This window comes from Lynx rufus, unplaced genomic scaffold (genome assembly GCF_022079265.1).
Source record: "Lynx rufus isolate CCGP_SWC_20201006 ecotype Redwood Valley unplaced genomic scaffold, mLynRuf1.p SCAF_16, whole genome shotgun sequence".
NCBI lineage: Eukaryota > Metazoa > Chordata > Mammalia > Carnivora > Felidae > Lynx > Lynx rufus.
Genome location: NW_025814830.1, coordinates 46,629,580 through 46,648,533, shown reverse-complemented (window position 1 = coordinate 46,648,533; position 18,954 = coordinate 46,629,580). Strand labels below are relative to the sequence as shown.

The 18,954-nt window shown below is 41.5% G+C and overlaps 1 protein-coding gene across 6 annotated transcripts in view; it reads right to left on the bottom strand.

Moving 5' to 3' along the window:
* The window catches only part of CNTNAP4 (contactin associated protein family member 4), a 252,839-nt gene that overhangs the window by 198,130 nt on the left and 35,755 nt on the right, over nucleotides 1-18,954 (bottom strand). For all 6 annotated transcript variants that reach the window (XM_047079258.1, XM_047079260.1, XM_047079263.1 and 3 more), the window contains exon 2: nucleotides 17,387-17,497. In XM_047079258.1, the coding sequence (XP_046935214.1) occupies nucleotides 17,387-17,497 (111 nt within the window). The remainder of the gene's footprint in view (nucleotides 1-17,386; nucleotides 17,498-18,954) is intronic.

Genomic DNA, 18,954 nt, shown 5'->3' with positions numbered 1-18,954 from the left:
GTTTTCTATGAAGTCTATTCTCATTCGTCACAATTTTGCTTGAATGCTATGTACTCCTCTCACACAGCCAGGAGTCTCTTTCCTCCACCTGTCTGTGGCGGCTCAAACAGCACCTCTCCCGCAGTCTGGCTGGCTGTTTACAAGAACTTTGTAATATGAAAGAATAGAGCTTATATATTTGTTAAATTAATAACTAACAGTCAGACTCCATATTAGAATACCATTGTCACACTTAAGTCTGACCTTATAAAAACTTTTGTGAGCTGGTCAGACATAAAAGGGAGGCTTGCCATTAGCTGAGCTGTTACTGTTTGAATATGGCCAAACTCAGAGTGACATGAACTAAATTAGATGGTGAGGTGACTTCAGAAGGTCAAAGGTCTGTAACAGTTTTGCTTTCTAGTAACAAAGGAAAAATGATGGACTTTTTTAATGAGCAAAGTTGACATTTCAAAGGATCTTAAACTCTTTTTTGCCATTTCTTGTATAAGAAATAGTTCTGATTAATTCTCACCAATCTTTTTTTTTTTTTGAATATCTGAAATGTGTCTTGAATTCCAATGAACAAATGAATATTTGGTGAATACTGATTTAATAAAGTATTTTTTTATTTTTTTAATGTCTATTTTTGAGAGAGACAGAGTGCAAGTGGGGGAGGGGCAGAGAGAGAGAGAGAGAGAGAGAGAGAGAGAGAGAGAGAGAATATGAAGCAGGTTCCAGGCTCTGAGCTGGCAGCACAGAGCTCAACACGGGTCTCAACACCACGAACTGTGAGAACCTGAGCCGAAGTCGGACATTTAACCAACTGAGCCACCCAGACACCCCCTTACCAGGAATCTTTTATGTTGCTCTTGGGTTCCTGCTCACCTAAAATTAAATTCTTGTAGTTTACGTGTAGTTACCAAGTGGTAGATTTTATGTTTTTGAACAATATCAACACTATTAAATTTTCCTCATACCTTTTACAAATAGGAAGAAGGCAGAAATGAAATGTCAAAAAACTGAATCTGGGAGGGGCTATGAAATTTAGGACATTTCTAATTCTTAATTAGAACTATGATAGCACAAGGAAATAGAAGGGTACGAAATATTACCTTCTTTTAAAAATCTCTAAATGCCATCCCTCATAACAAAGAATATAGAATTTATCTCCTAATCACAGAGACTGGTTATGGATTTCCGTATTGGATCACACACAAGTTTTTCAGAGAAACTACCGTATACAAAGGAATGTCAATATCACTCTGATCACCACCATGAATACCCACAATCAGGGGACCAAGTGTGATCACTGTACCTATCGGTGCATACAGAGTCAAAATAAATGCCAGGAATGACTCAGGGTCACCAGCTATAAATAGAAGTTGCCCACATGTTCTACGATGTGCTTCCTTATCCTGACTCATTTGATTCTCACAACAAGCCTATGAGATGAAAACTATTATATTTCCTACTTTAGACAAGAAGACACTGAGACAAAGGGAGGTAGTCTCCTGTGAAAGGTCACAGAACTACACTAAAATCAGGCAAAGCCTCAAACACAATCGACTCCAGAGCCTGTTCCTCATCACAGATGATAAGGCTTCCACCTTCAGGAAGTTTGCTTTTTGTGAAACAGTATGCAGACACGTGAGCAGGTGATGCATATTATACGAGGACTTGAAACAGGATATACACTAAAGATGTTTAGGATCTAGAGAATATTGCTGGCTGGGTGACTAGGGAAAACAGAAACATTCCACTGAGGTTCTAGGGTCGGGTTCTGAAAGGTCAAAACGGAGAGTTGAAGCCTTCCAAGCAGAGGAATGATCTGAGGGCAGACAGATGCAAGACACATTTTTCAGAATGGCAGTAATTGGACTGAAGGGAGAGAGAGGGCATGGAGAGGGCGGTGGTCATTAAGGCAGGAAAGAAAGTGGAGTCAGAGCGTTGAAAGTCTTTCATTCAACGCTAAGAAAACAGCAGTCCAACTTTCAGCATCTGAGGACTACTTAGTGGGTTTTGTGTTGGGCACACGTGTGGACCACCAACTTCAGATAAATTAATATCAAAAAGACCATCTGAAATTTTAAATGTATGGAATAAACAGTATTTAAGGTCACTAATAATATGCATGCTTATTCCCACTGGTCTACATGAAGATATTATTTGCAATCTTTGACCAAGCTATACCAGCGTAATTGGATAGTTTGACCTGTTTGGGCCACTTCTGTAGCCAGTTGCTTTCACTTCTCACTCTTGATATTTACTCTATAAAATATTTTAACTCATATTAGTAGGTCACTGAGAAAAAGAAAAGATTCTGTGGATCTGTTGGAGATTTCTGCATATTTTGATCAAAGACAGACATTGAATGGAGAACTGTTCTCTTTTTAGCATAAAATCAAACAGTAGGGCAACCAACATGTCCAACCCCAAAGCTGGAAGTTTGAATGTTACAGCTTAGGATATACATTCTTTTTTTTTTTTAATGTTTATTTATTTTGAGAGAGAGAGAGATAGAGAGCAAGCGGGGAAGGGGCAGAAAAAGGGAAATAGAGAATCCCAAGCAGGCCACATGTTCTCAGTGCAAAGCCCGACAAGGGGCTTGGGCTCACAAACTGTGAGATCATGACCTGAGCGGAAATCAAGAGTCGGATGTTTAACCAACTGAGCCACCCAGGCGCTCTGGGATGTACATTTCTTTTCTTTTTTTAATTTTTTTAATGTTTATTTTTGAGAGAGAGAGAGACAGACAGACAGAGTGTGAGTAGGGGAGGGGCAGAGAGAGAGGGAGACACAGAATCTGAAGCAGGCTGCAGGCTCTGAGCTGTCAGCACAGAGCCCGATGAGGGGCTCAAACTCACTCAACCGCGAGATCATGACCTGCGATAAAGTTGGATGCTTAACCAACTGAGCCACCCAGGTGCCCCCGGGATGTACATTCTTAACACACTTACTTGTTGTATGTGATTCTAGAAACAAGTTTTTTAAACTATGGTAAAGAACTTAGCTGTATTGTGAATATACAAAACAAAAACAAAAACAAAAACAAACACAAACAAAAAAACACCATATTTATAGATTTTTTTTTTAAGCAACAAACAAGTACTGAGAGCACGTCAAACTCTTGGTTCAGGTATTTTGCATCCCAGTCCAATCTGTAAAATATATTCTAATGTTTTTTCCCAAGATCATTGTATGTTGGCTATAAGAGGTAAGCCAGGTAAGTGGCTATAATTCAGGTAAGTGGTATGCTGGTAAGTGTTTAATATGTTGGTCCTTGGGGAGGGTCCAGGGGAGGGAGTCCTGCTTTATAGCATTTGTCAATTCCTGTGGTGTAAATGCTCCCTTGATGGCAGATTTCAAGCTCCCGACTTGGTAATGCTGAGTTGGGAAAGCTGCTGACAGCGGGCTCCCACAAGCCAGCAGGGTATCGACCACAGCTCAGATAAGCTACTTGGGCAATGCAGCTAGAATCATATTGCAGTCATGAATTTCTCAGTTACAGCCTCGGGTATGAAAAATGCATCTTTTCCCCTAACTCAATCTAATTTTCTCTCTTGAGTTTCTGTTCTCTCTAATGTAGAAAATCAATCTAATCATTTCAGAGGAACTCAGTCCAGTTCATGGATTACTCGGTCAAGTCAGGATTTTATTTCTGTCACCTTAGGCTTCAAAATGCTTGCAGGGGTCTATCTCCCCCTTCTGCCAGCCCTGTAAGCTGGGGACAGGAAGACCACCTTCTGGTCTTCTCCACACACAGTCAAGCAGCCTCCCCTCCCCTCTGCTCCGTGGTGACTGGCCAGGGGTGGGCCGTACTTTATCAGGGCATTCAGGTGGTCTTCCTTCCTCCCATCCCGGGGGTGACCCTTTGTCCGCACCCACTGCTCCAGTCCCTGCCTTCTGCATTCGTTCCAGGACCCACAGCAGCCCTTGGTTCTCCTCACATGCCACCTCGGGCTGCCACACTCTCTCTCTGCCACACTACCAGCCCTCCACAGCGCAAGAGGGTGCAGGGCGCTGGTGACTTATCTTGGGGCAGGCAGGCCCCTCTCCGTTGCCCACCTTCCTCACAGCCTTCACATGCAGTTGCCTGAACGTTGAGTGCAGGGCTCTGACACATTTCCCACTGTGGACTTAACCTGGGGCAGGATGTCAGGGAAACCTGTCTTCATACTTGCTTGCTCATGTCCAACCCTCCTTTCTCCTCCCCTCAGCAGGACACGGGGAAAAGGGATTCCTTCAGGCTCCTCAATTCCCCTTCAAATCCTTTATATTCTAGGCCTAAAAAGTACCCACTTAGCTTTGTTCCCAAGCTGTGCCATGACCCCCCCCCTTTCCTTAAGCCTTGGGTGACATGTGTGCCTTGGATCTGGAAGAGGATAAGGAGACAGCTGGGGACGTCATACCCCTTTCTGCTCCCCAAATCATCTCCCAGACAGACATGTCTCTGAAGGAATTATTATTGTCATTAAAAACGTTTTTGTCTTCCTTCATTAGAGGATTTATGTGCTCACCTTTCCCACCATCAACCAGCGTGCTTTAACGCAGAAAAGCAGAAACACTGCCCATGTGTTTGCACAATACAGCGAAAAGAACTCCCCACCCGACTTCCCAGTGACCACAGTTTGGTAAGGCTGTAACACTGGCACCTGTTACCGTCTGCCGACCATCCTCTGTGAATGGAGCCTCTCTTGTCTACCCAGGGCCACCTAGGTCCTGCTCCACCGCACTGTCCGGTCTGCAATAGCACACCAAATGATCCAGAAAAGGCGTTTCTCCCGAAGTGGGTCACCAAGGCTAACCAGACTGATGAGTGCTTTTGCTCTTCTGTAGGCTGAAGCAGGATTAAAACTCCGGAATCAAGGTAGTCCTTACATTGAAGAAAGCAGGAGGCTGCTAGCATATTCTCATAATAGTTACTCTTCCACATTCAGAGCCACTAAAAAAATACAGGTTTTGATAGCGTCTTTTGCTACAAGAATTCTGCAAACAGCTTATTCTACTTTGCTTCCCAGAATGTCAGTAATGAGACGTAATTTTGCCACAAGGAGCGCAACTTCGATGCATACGTAGTTCTGCTCTTTTCCATTACAGAAAAATTCTTAACACTCACATTAGAAAACACTAGTTTCTTTCCGTTTGTAACTCTATTGATATCCTCTATTTGTGGAGACATTATTCGCATTTCTTTTGGCTCTGTGAGCACATTCAAAAGAGTTGATTTAAAGTCTTTGTCTACTAGGTCCAATGTCGTTGCTTTGTCTATCCAGTGCTTTCCTTATTTAGATGCTCATATGAAGTCACCACATTCAAATACTCACATATCCTAGCTTGTGTGGATTTATTCTTCGTACTAAAATTATGGTCGCTTCTTATATTTAGGACATTGTTCAAATTTCTATTTCTCACTTTTTTATTCCATTTATACTTTTAGGCATCAATGAGCTCTTTGTGTATTTGTGCTAACTATAGAATTAATGTCATATAGTATTTATTAGGTTTACTTAGATTAAATAGATTTGTAGAACAAACCAAGCATTAGCACACAAATTAAGCAAAGATGGGTTAGTTAAGAGAAACTATATTCTGTTAGTAAATGGTAGACAATTCATAGGTTATGTTACAGTTTAATTTGGAAATATTTATGAATATTTTTTATTATTTTTTCCTTAAAACTACCAAATAATCTGCTCAACCACTGCAGAGTATTAGCTGGACTTTTTAAATGTTTATTTCTTTTTGAGAGAGAGAGAGAGAGACAGACAGACAGACAGACAGAGACAGAGACAGAAAGAGAGAGTGAGCTGGGGAGAGGCAGAGAGAGAGAGGGGGATACAGAATCCGAAGTAGGCTCCAGGCTCCGAACTGTCAGCACAGAGCCCAACGTGGAGCTTGAACTCACAAACTGTGAGATCATGACCTGAGCCAAAGTCAGACGCTTAACTGACTGAGCCACCCAGGCACCCCATTAGCTTGACTTTAGAAAGCACATTCAGAAACATCCACATGTGCAAGGAAAGTGGCATTGAAAAATCTTAAACAGGCAAAAACAAGGTGACAACTGTACGTGCAAATTTATTTTTATTGAGGAGAGCCTCAGAATTACATGACCAGTTATGGCTCTATTAAAATAACCTTGGTTAGAAATCCCAAAATTGCATTAGTGTAGTAGCAATGGAATCTAAAAAAACAAAAAACAAAACAAAAAAAAGGAATAAAAGAGAGAGATTGCAAACCATGCATCCACAGAATTTATCATCTTCAGGAGGAGGGATCAAGAGAGAAATAAAAGGTGATTCTAAGAATGTTAAGCCATGGCGATTAAGATAACCAGCAGGAACCAGGAAAAGAAAAATAATTACGAGCAGAAGCTGGCTTGGAGGTGATATATTTAACTTTAAGATACGTTGAGCTTTTTCGTAAAGACAAGACATCTAGGAGGCAGCTGGAAAATTCCAGCAGGCAGTTGAAAATACAAGAAAGGAGATTGTTAGACATGTTTCTCCTCCAGCACAAATGTGGGAATTGTCTGCACAGGCCTCCTCCTGGAGGCCCTGGCAGTGGATCAGCTCATTCTAGGAGGGCATGCACAAGGCCAAGGTCAAGGATGAGGTTTTGGAAAAACCCACATAAACATTCTCATTCTGGCAGAGTCTCTGATCCTGTTTTTCATTTTTATACAGTCAGATATTTTTATATAGTCTATTAAATCAGTTACATTTTATATGGCCAATTATATAGTCCATCTTACACGTGTCCCTTTTATTTCCTACTGTTAATATTCATTACATGTCAACTTTTTTTTAAAGGTACAAAAGATAAGAGAAAAATAACAACCCTCAAATCACTTAAATAGGATTTTGGGCTAGCTTTCTACTTAAATTATTAGACCTTTAAGGACCTGACAATTCCCACTGAGGGAGGAAATCTTTGATATATAAAGTCCTGTTTGAGAGGAAACATAGAGAAATCCTTACAAAATTGTGTAATTTTTCCACATCTTTTCTCGTGGAATTAGATCTGCAGGGCAGTCTTCAAAAGGGTTACAGTTACAATTCCAATGAGATAATTTATGGGAACAGAAATTACAGATCATTAGACAGCAGACGATAATGACAGACAGAGGATATATGAAGTGACGTCAGCAAGATGACAGAACGGGAGGGGTGCCTGGGTGGCTCAGTGGGTTAAGCGTCTGACTTCAGTTCACGTCATGAACTTGTGCTTCATGACTCTGAGCCCCTCATCTGGCTCTGGGCTGACAGCTCGGAGCCTGGAGCCTGCTTCAGGTTCTGTGTCTGTCTGTCTGTCTGTCTCTCTCTCTGCCCCTCCCCCACTCATGGTCTGTCTCTCTCTGTGAAAAAGGAACATTAAAAAAAAAAAGATGGCAGAATAGGAAATCTCCTGCTTGTATCCCCCCTGTAACAACAATAACTTGGCAACCCTCCATTGACAAAGGTGCCTTTGTGGGCGCTCTGGGACCCAGCTGCAGTCCAGGAACAGGTCTGCCCTCCCAGGGACCCACCGGGAGGCACACCTGACCCCAGCCCCGGAGGCAAGCCCTCCCGTGTCCCCACGTCCGTGGGAAAGGACATTCGACAACAGCTCTGTACCTGGGCTCCCACCCCTCCCGGCCGCTCCGGACAGCAGTTCTGCCCTGCAGAGACCGGGCCAGGCCCTCCTCACTGCTCCATCAGGAAGCAGTCGCACCCGTCCTCCAGCAGGTCAGCCCTCAAACCTCGGTCTGACTGTGGACCTTGAAGGGGTCCTGGGCCCCATTCCAAACCCTCTCAGCTGCAGCCCGAAGCAGTCGTGCCCACTCAGGCACCCCGAGGGAGACTCACGCCTCACCCGCACACGCCTCCAGAGGCAGGCCTGCCTGCTTTCACTGGACTCGGAAGCGGCCCTGTGACTCGGCTCCGGCTGCTTTAGCCACAGTCCTGGAGCAGCCCTGCCCACCCAGGGGTCTGGCAAGAGACGTGCTCTTCCACGCCCTCGAAAGCAGGCCTGCACACCGGGCTGCGCACCCTGACGTGGCCCCTCTCAGACACAGTCTGGGACCAATCCTGCAGCCCAGGGCCCTGTCCGGTGACACTCCTTCAGGCGCGGACAACAATGCAAGGCTGTACAGATCACGAAAAATCAGGCAGATAGGACACCACCGAAGGACGCGGACAGGAGTAAACTTCCAGCGACCGACCCCAAAGAAACGAAGATCTACAAATTGCCTAACAAACAAGTCAAACGACCATCAGAAAGAAGCTCAGTGAGATACAAGACAAGCCGGACAACTGAACAAAATCAGGAACACAAGGCACGAATAAAATGAGAAGTCAGCCTCATTGTGATGCATCTCAGAACCTTCCACCCTGAGGACCAAGCGGGGAAGATTTTCTCCATCAGTTTTTGTCCTCTGTTGGTCAAGATTAGCCTCACGGGCAGACAGTACTCCCCATACTCCGCTGCCAGGATTTCGATGCCCGGTGGATCCGCTGGGAGCATCCAGGGAGCCATGGGCAGGAAGCTACAGGTAAGCGGTACAATCTCTGACCAGGCCCTCTTGCACCTGTCAGGAGTTGCACTTGCTCCTTACCATGCTGGCCGGAGAAAGAGGTGTGGCTGAGGGGACGTGTCACCCAAGAGGCGGCCAATAGATTACAGCACATCTTTAATTACAACAGTCTCTAAAACGAGTGTATACAAAAAAAAGATGGTTTTCTACGGCTAGCTACCTTCACGCTTCCCCTCCTCGAGAAGATGCTCCGGATTCTTCTGCACGGTAGCAGACTAGAAAGCTCCAGTTTGGTTATACAACCCACCTGCTAGCAGAGCCCGCGTGCCTTCCAGCCAAGACGGTGCGTTCTCATTCTGAGGCTGAGTCCCAGACCCCTCCACACATATATGCTAACATTCTGTTTGCAGTATTTTGCATTTATATTCATGAGAGAGAGTGGCTTTTAATTTTCCTTTCTTGTTTGTCCTTGACGGGGTTTGGTATCAAGGTTATGCTGGCCTCACAGAAGGAGTTGGGAAGTATTTTGGCTTTTTTTTCCCGTCCTCTGGAAGAGAATGTGTAAGATTAGAGTTTTATCTTCCTTAAAAGTATCTTGGAGAATTCACGTATGAAGGCATTTTAGCCTGGAGTTTTCTCCACTGGAGCGTGTGAATTATGGATTCACTATCTTTAACAGACAGAGGGATATTTAAATTTTCCGTTTTATTTCTTGGGTACGACTTTTCAGGTTGTGTTTTTCAAATCATTTTTTTAAATCCATTTATATTTTCACCATCATTAGCAGAACGTTTGTTAAAGTGTCCTCTTGCTATATTTTTGTCTTATTGGTGGTATTCTACGCCTTTATTTCATTAACTAATGCACTTTTCTTTTTTTCCTATCCTTTTCCTTATATTGGTTTAATCTGCGGTTTCTTAAGCATTTCTTGAGAAGTTGAAGAACTAGGCAATAAATGGATCATTAATATTTAGTCTTCTGTCTTGTGTAATTTGTGCAAGTCAAGCTATCAGTTTGGACCGAGCTGCGTCTCAATTTTGACCCTATAGCCTTTTGTTATCATTGAATTAAAATGTTTCCTAACTTCTGCTGAGATTTCTTTTTGGAAAGCATACTAATTAAAGTCCACACCTTTCTAGGTTTTTTAGTATTTCCTAATTATTGATTTCTAGTTTAATTCAACTGTATCCACAGTATTTATTCTGTCTGATTTAAATCCTCTGAGATTTATTCAAACAATTTTTTATGGCCCAGAATAAGTTTAAGTAAATATTCAAAGGTACACTGCCTAAGAATGTATATTCTATAGTTGTTGGGGGCAGAGTTTAATGCATCCTGCCCATTAAATAAATATAATTACTACTTATTTATGTATTTTGTCAAATTTGTTCACTTTGCTGTTAAAATCTTCTGTATTTTCACTACTTTTTTTTGCCCACTTCCTCGATAAAATACAGAGAGAGAGAGATTAAAAACCCCTTACTATGTTTTATGTTTCAATTTATATTGTCTATTTCTCCTATCATTTCTGTCCATTTTTCTTTATATATTTTGAACCCCTGTTATGTGTTGCAGAAAATATCAGGCTCACTATATGGTATTTCCTTTCTCTCCAGGATCTTTGCCCCCGAAGGCCTGGCTATCTTGGGTTTTTATCAGCTGTCTTCAAGCAGTTAATACTTTCTGGTTGGTTTACTAGTTTCAAAAATGCAGCTGTTATAGACTGAATGTGTCTCCCCAAAATTCATAGTTGAAGCCCTAACCCCCAAGTGATGGTATTTGGTGCCTTTTTGAGGTATTCGGGTTTACATTAGGCCTTGAGAGTGGGACCCTCATGATGGGATTAGTGCCCTTTCAAGAAGAGGAAGACAGAGATGGCTCTCTCCACACAGACGCATCAAGGAAAGGCCCTGTGAGCACACAGCAAGAAGGTGGCTGTCCACAGCTAAGGTAGGCTCTCTCCAGGAACCGAATCTGCCAACGTCTTGATCTCAGACTTCCCAGCCTCTAGAACTGCAAGAAAGAAATGTCTATCGTTTAAGACCTCCAGTCTATGGTATTTTGTTACAGTGGCCCAAGCTCAGACACGAACTTTTCTAAACTGATCACACACCCAGCCGTCTTGTTCGGCTCGGTTTCTTTACCATGAAGTAGGACAAAATCTTAGGTACGATTTTACCATCCAGAGTTTCCTGGGGGATCAGGCAGCGTGTGGAACTTCACTTGAAACTGACTGGCTTCTTCCCCTTCCTCACCCTGCTTCCTCCACTCCCTCACTGTTTTCTCCCGGGAGCTACCCCCTAACAAACTACTGGCACCTCAGTCATCACCCAGAGTGTGCTTCTGAGAGAATCCAACCTAACACACCACCTGATTACTTAGCTCACGTTTTTCTCCGTACCTATATGTGAAATTTCCCTACTCAGCCCTGTGAAAAATGTTAGATATACACAAAGAAATATGTTAAATATTAATGATAATTGTAAATCTCATGAATGTATTTTAATTGACCAAATTTGAGCCATGGTGTCAATTTCAGTAGGATCACATTTATGACTTGAATTCCTAGATCCTATGGCAACTTAAGACATTTCCTAAGCCGGGAACATCCTGTGTCTCCTAGTTTGATCGGAATTAGAAGAACAATCTGCCTTCAGGGACTCTACTTACCTTCTTCTTGAAGGGCCATTAATATCACTACTCACTCTCTCCATTACCAGAGTGAGTTAGAAAGAAAAGGTATTGCCTATAGAGTATTAGAAATGAAAAGAGTGCCATAGAATTGTCATAGAATTTAGAGATCCTCAAATTCAACCCCATACTTTTATAGGAAAGGAGAAAAGAAGAGGTAATTTCATTTCCTTAAGGCAACTTGCAATTTAGGATGACGATCTAGTTTTCATGTTTCTAAAACCAGATTTTCTATCACTGTAAATTGCTTAGGGTTGGCTACTTGGCACATTCACTCAGGTTACATTATCAGGTTGATTTAGAGCTGAAAAAAGTGCGCTACAGGGCAGACAAAGACAATAAAGGTAAGTTAGAGGGATGACCAAGACTTTGGCAAGAGACTTGAGAAGGAAGGGGGCCCAGAAAGGAGGGCAATATCCAAAGTAAAGAGCGGGCCAAGTGACCAAGCAGACAAGCACCTCTGGTGTTAAGTGAATCAATAGAAGAGTAGAAGTGATTCTATATTAATCACAAAAATGATAGCAAATTCTCTCCTGCTTTAATGAACACAGGATATAGGTATATGGAGAAAGAAGATGTAAATCTTTACTCATTTTTTTTCTACCTTCTCAAGGCCAGCACACAAAATATAATCTATAAGCATGAATCACACACCACGGACCATAAAATTGATCTAGACCTTCATTTTCCAAACCTTTTCCAAAATGTTAATCTCCTTGGAAGTTCCTGTGTAACTTCATAAACCAATTTCCAATTGCTAAAAAAGTAAAATATTTTACATAAAGGCATCAGATCGCCCTAGTTCACAAACCTGGACTACGATATAGAAGAACGTACTTCAGGGGCGCCTGGGTGGCGCAGCCGGTTAAGCGTCCGACTTCAGCCAGGTCACGATCTCGCGGTCCGTGAGTTCGAGCCCCGCGTCAGGCTCTGGGCTGATGGCTCAGAGCCTGGAGCCTGTTTCCGATTCTGTGTCTCCCTCTCTCTCTGCCCCTCCCCCGTTCATGCTCTGTCTCTCTCTGTCCCAAAAATAAATAAACGTTGAAAAAAAAAATTTTTAAAAAAAAAAAGAAGAACGTACTTCAAGCTAATACTGAACATATAAAACATAGTTTTTGTTTTGCTTTATAATTAATCAGGAAAAAAACCCAACACTTACTACCAGAGTTATATGGAAGCCTGAATTTCCTGAGATTATCCTTGTAATTTATATATTTGGTCCCATGAGGTCTGCTAAAATGTGGTTAACTGGCAGGGCACACTCTGAACAGTTTAACGTTCTCTTGGGACTGTGCTTTTCTTATCGCCATACCAGAGCCAAGATCATTTTCAATAGAGCCAATACCATTTCAATGCTATCAATAAAGCCAAAACCATTTCAGTACTATCCCTATTCTTCCAGTAGAAAATTAGGAAATTAAAGCACAGTGGTTAAATACTTTTCCCGTCCTTAAGTAAGAAGTAGTAGTCATTTAAACCCAAGAATGGTGAATTGGTCTCAGAGATGTCTAATACAGAAGTGTCTGCTTTTCACCTAAAATTTTATGATCCACTGGAGTGAGTAGGAGAGTAGGTTAGCTGAGGTTCAAGCGTGCTGGGGAAGCTCGTGTTCTGTGACTACAGGGGTAATTCTCAGGGATCTGACTCTTCAGGGATCTAGTCAGGTTTCAATGCTCTCATCTCAGTGTTAAGAACTGTACATCTCCTAGTCCTGGAGATAAATTACGGCATGAGACAGAAGAATTGGGCAGAGCTGGTAAGAAGGCATGTATTCACTGCCTGAATCAACGTGGACGTGCATGCCCCTTGCAATTCAGATAACTGTTCAGGGACCATGGGCTTACTCGGGCACCTCAGATTCTGGGATAATGGGAAAGCAGGTGATATAGAAGCAAGCAAGCTGGTAATATCTTTTCTTCTCAAACAAACTACAATAAAAGGCCATCCCCATATGCACCAAATCCATATTCTTCTCAGTCAGGAAGCTTGCCCACACCATCTCTGGTCCTAGGGACCTCTATGCACATTCCTGACCCACACGCACTGTACCAATGAGGGTCCCCTTTCTTTAGGCTTGAGTTTCTTTTTTGTGCTATGCAAAACCCATCTCTTATTCTTTTCCTCATGAAGAAAGTATTGGTTATTAAGTATATTAATGCTATCATTTTAAAATGTGATAATTATAAAAGATTTTCTGCACTATGTTTAACAGCAGGAAACATTCACCTCATCTGTCCTCTTAAGCACTGACATGTAGCATGCATACCTTGGGGATTTATCTTTTGGGTTTTAATTTAGGCATCATAGTTGTATGTGAAGAAGCACAATGATTTAGGGCAGTAAGAATCACCAAATAATTCTGCATAGAATGTCATAATTTTTCTCATTAGGAGTACATCCGAAAATGGGAGTTCTCTCTGTCAATTAGCCAAATATGCTAATTTCTCTACAGATAGATGCTTGATGTTAACAGCAAATTCTATGGGCATGGGGAAAACATTGCTCGGCAGGCATTTAGAGTGGAAGGGTTTAGCTGCAGTGAAGAAAAACAGACAATGGAGGGGTCCCTGGGTGGCTCAGTCGGTTAAGCATCTGACTTCAGCTCAGGTCATGATCTCAGTTCCTGGGTTTGAGCCCCATGTCGTGCTCTGTGCCGGCAGCTCCGAGCCTGGAGCCTGCTTCAGATTCTGGGTCTCCCTCTCTCTCTCTGCCCCTCCCCCACTCATGCTGTCTCTCACACACACACAAAATAAACATTTAAAATTTTTAAAGAAAGAAAGAAAGAAAGATAAATAGACAATGGGAAAACAGAGACAAACATTCAACTTTTAGGAAAATGGGATATATTCCAACCTTACAGAATAGATGACAGAAAACTTGCAGAATTTTTCAGTTATGGGAGCAATCTGCTACATAAATAAACACAGGTACATATGTATATCTACACTCATACCTATAAATACACGTAAGTATGATAGTTTTATTTACTGCTTTATGATTTTACATGTGTACACAAGTATATCAGTTGGCAGTAACCCATTTCCTAGGTTTCTCGAGTACATCAAAACTAAAACTTTCATTTGGATTACACTGCAGCCTATGGGACAGTTCTGCATCTGTGGCCTCATTATATTCTGTTGTAAGAACACACTTGGACTATCAAATGGCACGCTAGAGCCTGTCTGAACTTGACATGGACACTAGTTAACTTTAGCTGCCAATCATCATTCAAACTACATGGGAGCTGCAGCAATATGGCGGCATATAATGGCAGAGAGAGATTTCATTCTAGTACGTAGCCAGTATTAGCAGGGATGGGTTTTTGTTCATCTGTGTTGTTTACCCTTACATCTGGATTATTCCTCTGAGCTATGAGATCTTTCAGATTCAAACTTGGAGGCATCCTCCCAGTACGAACAAGTACGGAGAAGTCCTTTCCTCAGGGGCACTCTTCCCAGCTTCCCAGCACTGCTTTAACTAAATATCACTAACTGGGCAGCTTAAAACAACAGAGCTTATTCTCTCACAGTTTGGGAGGCTGGACATCCAAAATCAAGGTGTTGGCGGGGCCATGCTCCTCCCCTTGTAAGCTTTAGAAAAGACTCCTTCCCTGCCTCCTCCTAGCTTCTAGAAGTTGCTGGCGATACAGACATTTCTTAGTTTGAAACCCCATCATTCCAACTTTTGCTTCCATTTCTACATGTTCCATTTCCACATGGCCTTCTTCTCTCTCTCTCCGTCTCTTCTGTCTCTGTGTGTCTCCAAATCTCATTCTCTTTACAAGGCCTGATCTGGAGCTCACCCTAATCCACAATAACCTAAACCGATATGACCTCAACTTGATCACACTGCAGAGACTCTAGATCCAAATAAAGTCATATTCATAGGTATCAGGGTTAGAATTTGAATGTATCCTTTTGGAGGACACAACTCAACCCACAACAGCACTCAAGTGGCAAAATTAACTTAATATACCTCCAAAAATGTTCATTTTTCTTCGTCCCTCCTGAGAGACTCATTATGTTCAACAGTATCTTTTTCTGGTCTTCTTTTCCCACCTCGGGGTCTAGTTATTTTCACAGTTACCCATGGCATTTATCTCATGGATGGAGAACAGCCGCTGGATAAGCTTGATTCTTTGTTTCTTGCTTGTTTGTTCTTTGGCTCTCAATTTTCTAGATTCCACAGGAAAGAGGTCACTCTATCCGTGTTTCTGGGAGACCTAGGCCTTTATTTGTTGATTCAGTTTATTTACACGTGACCTGCTGACTTGGTTAAACACCCTTCCACAGCCTGATCTAAATATACTACAAGGCATGTTGATAGTAGAAATAATATATAGCCTTTAATAAATCACTCAAGAGCTGACATTCCTTTGTGAACACTTGATGTAATTAAGAGGGAAGAAAAAAGAAAAACTAAATAAAAAAGAAAAAAATGTAATCAAGTAGGTTGACAACCAGCAAAAGATAATTAAAATGATCCTGTTTTGTTTCTCCATTTCATTAACATGCAAATGAGATTCATGAAGTTTGATACTGTGGTTCACCAAGAGCCAGAGAAACGAATTAAGAATGAAAATGAGTCTCACTGGTGGAGACTTCTGACGAGCCTATAAATTAATGAGAAATACGATTTGATCCGATTCATAACTTATATACATTTTGTGTGATTTATTGAATCTCAGCAAATGAAATAAAGATAAACAGTTAAATTAAATTTTGTATCCTTCCATGGGCCAAATCCTAGGAAAGCTCCTATTTCTCAAATAGAGCAGTGGTAAATGTTATACCCTGCCTTACTCTGGAAAGGAGTATAAGAGAGAGACCTCACTGCAAGATCAGTGCTGTGATGTCAGCATTCCTGCTTGGAGAAGCACAGGTTCAAGAGTTGGACTGGTCTGCAGAGGGGCTAGGAGAGCTCACTTGCCTGTGGTCAGGAAAGGATTCAGAATTGCAAATAAGGAGAGAGAGTCCAATAACCCTCACTCTAAGGCAAATAAAAGGAACGGACAAGCAGTATCTACACAAATATATCCAAGGCCCCACAGATTCCCTATTTGATCAAGGATCTCCGTTCTTACTCTCCATTGATGCTTTCACACTCAGATACACCCAAAGGTGACTGTCGCAAATAATACGAGATGACATTTTAAAATAAACTTAAATTTATTAAGTCATGCTAAGGTGTTAGATATTTATCATGTGTACCAGATGGCAAAACACAGACACACACACACACACAGACACACACACACACACATACACACATACAATTTGATCTATGTGTTACATCCAATGTGCATCGTGCTGAAACACTACAACAGCACCGAGGATAACATCAAGGAGAAAAATGAAAAGAAGTGGCTGACATATGGCATGCAAGAAGGGGATAATAAATGAGCAAATCACGGTTTCAATAATATATGATGTCGGTGTCTATTTTTTCCATGGTTGCTAAAAACGTTTTCTGTGTTAGAACTGCCAAGCCTCTTTCTATAGAATGTGAGTGCAGATGGCTTTTGCCTTCACGTATTATGGAAAGGGGCCATGATGATGCTGTCTCTAAGTGCACAGAGTTTTGAAATTCTCTCTTAGTTCAACGGCAAGTTGCCTTTTAATTATCTGCGCTTTCCCTTAAACATATTCAAGCGATCAAACACAACCTACCTATGAGACTGTCAACAATATGAACTGCATATTCCTAGAGGAGCATGAAACTTATTAAGTTCCCATTCCTCCACAGGAGAGAGAATCATGCCATCTACACTGAGAATTGTGCAAACTGAGGGCTCCTTATTTTTAAATAACTAGCGTCTTTGAAAATTACTTCTTCTCACAAGCTTCCTGTTTAACTTGAAATACAGGGTCCATTAGATTTTTCATGGCTACTATATACATAATGATTAGATCTTGTTTTAGAAACGTTTACGTCATAAGATAAATATAAAAGCTCACCATCCTGAAGGATTTCAGTTCTTTGGGTGCTGAAATGATGACACGGGCTTTAAAATAGGATGTGACCCTTTGCCATCCCAGAACCAGTCCTATACGTCATATACTTGTGAGTTTCAGCCATTTGCTTATGGAGACATGTACTTCCTTTTACAATAGGTCACTTATAATGATTTCATTAAAAGAGAATGGAAAATTAGGGAGATTCAACACGAACCAATCAAAAGGTAAAAAGCAGACTTACCATCTCTTCGATTTAGCCTTGCAAATCCAGGACCGTGACTGCTAGAAAGTTCAGATGAACTGCTGAACGATGCCGGAGACAAGGCAGACACCAGAGGCTCATCACAATCATCTGCCAAAAGGGAAAATCCACATTCAGGTTAGTACAGTGCTGACAACTTTCTTGGATTCCATAGGTCAAACAAACAAACAAACAAAACAAAAAATACTAGGATCTCTAACAATATGCCCACTGCTTATATGCAATTTTCTCCTGGAGGCCTAATAAGTTCAATAAGAAAAGAAAAAAAAAACTTAAAAGACAAGAGAATATGAAGAAAAATTTTGTAGAAATTATAAAATAATATAATATCTTGAGATAGAAAAGATTTACCTAAGCAAGAAACAAAAATACCTAATCAGTATACAAATTTACAAGTAAATGTATGTAAGGAAAGATTTATAAACAAAACTATATTAAAATCAAGAAATCATGGTTGCTAAAAGATGCGTAAAAAAAAAATCACATGTGGAAAGTACATGCAAAACAGCATGTGATTAGTATTCAAAATTAAGGGAAACAAAATAAAATAAAGACAAAAACTACCTTTAAATTGGTTCGAAAAAACCCTTGGAAAAATGGCACAATGCAAGACCAGAGAGTTCACATAACAGAATGTATATAAACCGATGTTCAAACTCATCAGTAAAAAGAAGTGTAAATCAAGACTACAATGAGATGCTATTTTACAGATAGTATATTCGCAAGATTTTAGAATTCTGACTCTACCAGATCATCCAGAGAGTGTGAGCCAAGAGAAGTTCCAACAGGTGGGAATGTAAATCTGAGCACCTATTTTAAAAACATAATTTGTCACTAGCTCTTGCATTTGAACTTTTCTGTACCCCGATGTTCCTCCAATTCCATTGACATGGATGTCCTCCTGGGGAGAACGTCCCCATGATGAAACACTGGTCTCAAGGAGTTTGCCTTCCTACCCAACGATGTAATACAAATACCAGCATCTTCTCTGTCCATTGAAAAGAGAAAAGTTGCGAATCACTGACCTAGAGAAACCCTTGCATTTGTACACCAGGAGATGTGCAATTTCCGGCAACATTGCTCATAATAGGAAAAAATCATTGACAACCCAAACATCCAATGACCACAGAACAGAACAATAAATCACAGTACTCTTCACAATGGAAACACATATAGCAGTACAAAGGAACTACATCAATGCACACCGAAGATAATGGTTGGATCTTAGAAACAAAACAGGTCTGATAGTTTTGAGAATCTTAAAACTAAGCAAAGCTAAGTAATACGTTGTTTAAGAATATACATAATTTTGGGGCGCCTGGGTGGCGCAGTCGGTTAAGCGTCCGACTTCAGCCAGGTCATGATCTCGCGGTCCGTGAGTTCGAGCCCCGCGTCAGGCTCTGGGCTGATGGCTCAGAGCCTGGAGCCTGTTTCCGATTCTGTGTCTCCCTCTCTCTCTGCCCCTCCCCCGTTCACGCTCTGTCTCTCTCTGTCCCCAAAATAAATAAAAAACATTGAAAAAAAATTTTTTTTTAAAGAATATACAT